We start from the raw sequence: 7174 nt of genomic DNA on the forward strand, positions 1-7174 counted from the left end.
TTTTTAAATTTAGTTTTAGGTTAAAATATATATATAAAAGATTTTCTTAAGTTATACATAAAAATTTGATAATAATTGATTGTACATAATTGAAGCTCCAGCTGACTCACTATGAAATTTGCGGGTTCATAAAGCATTCCTTAATAATGTCTGTATTAGTAATGAGTAAAGAGAGACTTGCAATTACTTTCACTAATAATGAGACTATGAACACCAATTTGTAATCAACCAATGAATGTAAAATCTTCCTAGAGTAAATAATTACTATTCAGAAGACACATTTAAGCACGAATAGTCTATACATATGTAATTTCCCATAGAAAAAATCTACCGTGTATAGATTATTTATGGGTTTGCTAACTTCAAAAACTGCCCCAAGGCTTTTACTTATGTCAAAATGTTACTTTTTGACTGGGCATTTATTATTGTTTAATTTGTTCTGCTAATTGATATGGCTCAGACATTTCGATCGATTAGTTTGTTATTTAAAATATATTTCACTGCTTTTTGATAATAATGCGCCTTTCTTGACTCTTTATTCAATAGCAAGTTAAAGTTTTTCATAACAAAATGAACACATCTGTCCCTGGATACTCAGAAATGATCAATGACCAGGAAACTTGGCTTATCATAAAAGTTCTCATGTTTGGTGTGACTCCTTTTGTTTGTATGTTTGGGATCGTTGGAAATGTCCTCAGTATGGCGGTCTTAATAAAACACGGATTAAATAAATGTTCAAACATAATTTTGGTAGCTTTGGCTTTTTCGGACATCACTTTCCTGATTTCTTTCAACAGCGTACCAAAAATTCTGTATGAATCTGTATGGAACAGAGAGTATGTAGGCTATTCGAAGACAACTTGTGATGTTTTGTTTGTACTATTTACCCTATTTACCTTGTTGGACTACGCCTTTGGATTAATGGGTCTGACTTTACCCATGATTATAACAGTCGAGAGACTAGTGGTCATTTTCTTACCTATGAGTTTCGACCGAGTGATAACACCTACTCGGACCTGGCTAGCTGTTGTAGGGGTGGCTGTTTATTGGCTGTCCATTTTCTCCTACACCAGTTTCTGGCAAGTTCTAGAATTTGACGTCGACAATATGACAAGTAAGTCAGTTGGACTAATTAAAAGATCTGCCTTCTACGATGACAACTTTAATTCTGTTTTTCTAATTCAAAACCTATTTACCTACTCTAGTATGGTCGTTCCACCAGTATTTACTGTCGCCGGTTCCATGATCATTTTTGTACAGATTAAGCTGACGTCATTAAAACGTATGAGCATGACGTCAACCATTCGCTCAAACAATCAAACAACAAAAACACTCCTAGCGATCAATGTTGTCTATTGCGTCACTTCCGCAGTTATTTCACTACCAATGTATATACCCGAGTTTGTCTCATACTCTATCACGGACGAAAAGCCGTCAAATATTAACAGAATCAACTATCAACTGTTTAACATTGTCGAGTGTATCAACTGCTCCAGCAACTTTGTGGTCTATGTCCTATTAAACAAAAAGTTTCGAAAAACTCTGACAGACTTATTTCAATGTTGTCAGTTGAGGCCAAACAGAATCAAAATTTCAAAAGCTAGATTTTAAATCAGTAATGACCTTGTCGAGACGAGGGTTTTGTTTAAACTTATTTCCATTTGTTTCAGACACTTTCTGTAGGCTATGTACTTTCTCTGTTAGGAAACAAAGTCAAATGAAACTATGCAAGATATATTGCGTTGTAAATTAAATTGAAGGCATGAACGTTGTGTTTTGAATATGGCCATAAATATGTATGTCTCTAATGTATGTCTATGTAAAGAAATGTGTGTTACCATGGATATCAAAGAGTATTGGTGTTCTTTAAGCAGTCACACACACTTTAAATAACCGACACTAACTGTATTTATTAATGAATAAATTTAATATTTGAACTCATTTTTACAACGTTGCAATAAATCTGCCCCTACGCACCTGCGCACTGATTAACAATTGTTATAGAAGATGTTTTAGATGAGCAAGAAGAGACTGTTGAACTGAAGTGAATGAAGAAACAGATCTAGAGCTTGATTTTATTCGAGATATTGAAGGGATCTTAGAATGGGAACGGTCCAACAAGGTAAGGAATAGTTTCGATGCCCTCTGGTGTTGTCTGGAAAGAAAGGGTTAGGGTCTGAGAAACACTGGTAGGGTTGCACCTGTAAGTGAAAGATATTCCTGATGATTTGTGAAGGCAACCTTTCTTGAGAAAACCAGAAGATTGCGACACGGACTGTGGTGAGAGGAGATCTTTCTTGAAACAACCAGAAGATAGAGAATAGCGACACGGATAGTGACTCTGTAGGGAGAGGCGATCTTTCTTGAAACAACCAGAAGATAGAGAATAGCGACACGGATAGTGACTCTGTAGGGAGTGGCGATCTTTCTTGAAACAACCAGAAGATAGAGAATAGCGACACGGCTAGTGACTCTGTGGGTAGGGCGATCTGGCATGACGAATCACAGGCAGAATATATAGGAAAACTCAAAACATACCTATGAATAAATTAGGATTTTTATTGGCCATCGTACAATCATGGTCACTGATACAAGGCATAGTTTTAGGATTCATAATAATTATACAACAAAAACTATAAGAAAACCACGCCACAGAATTAACTATTGCCACACCACAGAATTGACTATTGCCACACCACAGAATTGACTATTGCCACACCACAGAATTGACTATTGCCACACCACAGAATTGACTATTGCCACGCCACAGAATTGACTATTGCCACGCCACAGAATTGACTATTGCCACACTAGTTTCAATGGGAATGGAATGATTTTTATTTTTCCGAATCAATTAAAATATTTTTATTACAAATGAATTCAATAGTTTTCTCCCCTAGTTATGTTTGCGGATCTCCCGATTTGATGGTTGTTTATCTTTGCATTCATCGAATGGCTGTCTGGTCGTGTGACATACGCTCTGGACATTTGTTGGATGGTTTCGTAAGTCCCGGGTTCAAACTCGGTCCATTACAATTCATCGTCGTCCTGCGGGAGGTTTGGGCTAGGATGCAATTATCTTCAGAATCTGAAGGAACACTCGAAACATGTCAAACATTACAAACAAACAAAAGTTTTGAGATTGACTACAATAACAACAGGAACTACACTTAAATACGGTGAAGAGTTATCTCATTTGGCCCTTCACGAAGAGTTCACCAATAAGAAACAGCGAATCTGCATGACAGATGTCAGTACTGTCAGTATTTTTTTTACACAATTTCTCAGTTACTCTCTTTTCTCACCAACCAATCAATCTCTGCATTTTGAAGTCTTTTCTCACCAACCAGTCAATATCTGTATTTTGAAGTCTTTTCTCAACAACCAGCTAATCTCTGTATTTTGAAGTCTTTTCTCAACAACCAGTCAATATCTGTATTTTGAAGTCTTTTCTCAACAATCAACTAATCTCTGTATTTTGAAGTCTTTTCTCAACAACCAGTCAATATCTGTATTTTGAAGTCTTTTCTCAACAACCAGCTAATCTCTGTATTTTGAAGTCTTTTCTCAACAACTAGTCAATATCTGTATTTTGAAGTCTTTTCTCAGCAACCAGCCAATCTATGTATTTTGAAGTCTTTTCTCAGCAACCAGTCAATCTCTGTATTTTGAAGGCTTTTATCTGGAGTTATTCTGTCACAATTACAACCTTCGATGTCCAGAAGTGGAAAAAAAAACTCCATGAAAAAACGAACTGATAGTTTAGACTCAATTTGCATGCATGGACAGAGCTTACCAAATATTTTGTTCCATTTCCTGCTTTTTGAAATTGAGTAAATCTTCTACAAAGTAGGCGATAGAACTATTTTATGTTGAGTTTCCGAGAAAAACATTATCAATGTCAAAATTATAATTTCTACTTTGTGATGACCTGACACAAATTGACATTGATGACATCTGAGGACCACAGACACTATTAGGTGATGCTCTCTTCTGAAAACAATAAACTGAATACAATGTATGCAGACACCCATGCTGATTAAGAAATAGTTCTGATTGTAATAGTTACTGTTTGATACAGTGTCTTTTAATAGATGATATAATGTCCTGTGGAACTAAATAATGGGATACATTTATGCCTTATGCCTGTAAATCAATTGTTTAGTGTAACGTTTAGGTAAAATTTGTATCACCGAGAGGCAGCTCCAACGTAGACTCACACAATCAGAAAGTTTATACCATTACCAGTTCTTGTAAAATAGACCTAAAAAAATACACAAATCCAATTTTCAAATAATCGTTAATGGTTTTGAAAAAAATATAAGCAGTTAACATTGCTCTGTGACTATTTTTAATGTTGGATCTTAAAACTCAATCCGTGGCAATGGAATTGCTATGCTATTGAAAGATCCTAGATATCACATACAATGGAACACATCACAAACAAATAAATTTAAGACTGGGTAAGTACAGTGCTTTGACCCCACGATGAACTGCTAACTACCGTCAGAAAACGAAAAGTAAAAGGCTATGGTCATGTCAGAAGGTCCTCAGGGCTCGCAAAGATCTTCCTTCACTACCAGGATAAAAGTAGAGGAAGCAGACAGAGAAAGCGATGGGAAGACAATATCAAAGAACGGACTGGGTTTCCATTGAAAGAGATTCTGAGCAAAAGACAGAGAGAAATGAAGAATAACGGAAGCAGATCTTGTGTGGTACCCCAACGGTCCAACAGACCAAGGGATAGGTGAAGGTGACGATTTCTGGAATATTTAAACAAATAGTGTATAAAGTACAGAACTAATAAATTACTTCTAGAGCCAGCATTCAGACATTCTGTTTAGTTTTATTCAATACACCACCGCCTTCAGAATCTTGATAATAATGCTTATTTATTATTATTATGATTATGTTAGAAATGAACGAGTAGTCATTCTCTGGCGCTGCAAGGGTCGAGTTTTGCTAAAGAGAAACAAAATTCATCGTAGTTTATTATTATTATTATTAACTTTATTATTTGTTAATACTTTTCTATTTCTTTGATTACTATCATTATACGATGGAAAGAATGATTATGTTTATATCAAGTGCTATTTGTATTATATTGATAAATAATAAACACTTTATCTTACACACGCTAAACAAAGTTGGCTCATTATGCTAAAGTTTGTTATCAATATAAAAAAAAGAGCAGTAATTATATTGACAAACTTAGTGAAATGATTATGTTCATAAATGTACACATTGTCCCTAGGAAATTTTTGTTTTAGTCAGAGTGGAACAATCTCATTCTCTCTGTTCGTAATGAAAGCTGATACTTGTCTCCTTCGCTCTGAAATTAGACTCATTATCAATCATCAAACATAATTTTATGATATAGATTTAAAAAAAAGCAAGATATAATAAAAAAAGATAGCAAACAGTTAAAAAAAACGCCAAAAGTTTAAATAGATTTATTGTCAAGAGACACTCCAACAAAATATTCGTTTATATAAAAAAAATGATAGGTTGAACTTTTTTTTTTTGTGACAAATTTCTTGTTAGTGTTTTTCTTGTTAATGATTGTCTGGGGTTCAGATATGATTTATGAGGAGATTTCTGTTATATCTTAGACTGCTTTTATTTAACCCTTTACACGCGTCTGGTAATTTAGCCTCTAAACTCTATCATTGTAAATCCATTTTGTATGCACTCATTGTAAAAAAGCTCAGCACTTTAAGAGTTAATGACACGAAGTTCTTGATTCTGTTATCAGTGAACGGACAATAATGGCCAACTCTTCTTGCATTGGACAATGTGAAATGATCGGTGACCAAGAAACTTGGCTTGTCATGAAAGTTCTCATGTTTGGTGTGACTCCTTTTGTTTGTATGTTTGGGATCGTTGGAAATGTCCTCAGCATGGTGGTCTTAGTAAAACACGGATTAAATAAATGTTCAAACATAATTTTGGTAGCTTTGGCTTTTTCGGATGTCACGTATCTGATTTCTTTTAACAGCGTACCAAAAACTTTGTATGAAGCTGTATGGAACAGAGAGTATGTAGGCTATTCGAAGACAAGTTGTGATGTTTTGTTTGTGCTATTTAGTTTCTTCACTTTGCTGGACTACGCCTTTGGATTAATGGGAATGACTCTGCCTATTCTAATCACTGCCGAGAGGCTAGTGGTTATTTTCTTACCTTTGAAATTTAATCGCGTGATAACGCCTATAAGGACATGGCTAGCTGTTGGGGGAGTTGCTGTTTATTGGCTTTCCATAATCTTCTACAGCAGTTTTTGGCAGAGATTAGAGTTTGGCTTCGACAACATTACAAATAAGTCAATCGCGCTTATTAAACGATCTGCATTCTATTATGATAATCCATATTCCGTTTTGATTATAGAGAACTTATTTACCTACTCGGCCATGGTGGCCCCACCAATTTTCACGGTGGCCGGTTCTTTGGTGATCTCAGTTCGAATTCAAATGATTTCATCAAAACGAAAGAGCTTGACTTCAACCATTCGCTCGACCAACCAAACCACAAAGACACTTCTTGCTGTCAATGCCGTCTACTGCTTCACCGCTGTAGTTATGTCACTGCCGTTGTATATACCAGAGTACGCCTCCTACTCACTTACGGACGAGAAGCCGTCCAACATCGGCAGAATATCTTATCAGTTGCAGAACATAGCGGTCTGTTTGAATAGCTCCAGTAACTTTGTGGTCTATGTGGTTTTTAACTCAAAGTTTAGAGACACTCTCAAAGGCTTTTTTCAATGGTGTGAAGCAAAGTAATGGTAGTACTAAAAGTCATTACATCAAGTTTCTCTGTCTGTCCCTCTGTCTGTCCCTCTGTCTGTCCCTCTGTCTGTCCCTCTGTCTGTCTCACAATTTATTACTCCCACACCCATTCTCGAATCAAGATGAAACTTTGTACACATAGACATGAATCAATATTTTTTAGAACCAATTAGCCAATTAACTACTGGCAATTAATTATTTTGTTAGATAGCTACAAGATAAATGTATACTTCAGTATTCACAGATATGGCTTAATATGTAGGGTTTGGTCCCTTTATATATATCTATATTTGGCTTAGAGAACGTAATAAGGATCTTGAAATGAAATAATTACAAAAGATGTAGATTACTGTACAAGTACAACAACAACCATTCCCACCATCCGTTCA

At 35.5% G+C, this 7174-nt stretch overlaps 1 protein-coding gene across 1 annotated transcript; it reads left to right on the forward strand.

The window, feature by feature from the left end:
- The first annotated feature begins 921 nt into the window (after positions 1–921).
- Positions 922–6779, forward strand: LOC106060024 (uncharacterized). The gene is made up of 2 exons (XM_056034375.1): positions 922–1114; positions 6385–6779. The coding sequence occupies exons 1-2, from the start codon at positions 922–924 to the stop codon at positions 6777–6779; spliced, it is 588 nt and encodes a 195-aa protein (XP_055890350.1).
- Positions 6780–7174: the final 395 nt, after the last annotated feature.

This window comes from Biomphalaria glabrata, chromosome 7 (assembly GCF_947242115.1).
Source record: "Biomphalaria glabrata chromosome 7, xgBioGlab47.1, whole genome shotgun sequence".
Lineage (NCBI taxonomy): Eukaryota > Metazoa > Mollusca > Gastropoda > Planorbidae > Biomphalaria > Biomphalaria glabrata.

Coding starts and splice junctions, on each gene's coding strand:
- LOC106060024 (XM_056034375.1), top strand. CDS start 922: ATGGGTCTGACTTTACCCATGATTATAACAGTCGAGAGACTAGTGGTC. Junction 1,115..6,384: donor TGACGTCGACAATATGACAA/GTAAGTCAGTTG, acceptor TTTTGATTATAG/AGAACTTATTTACCTACTCG.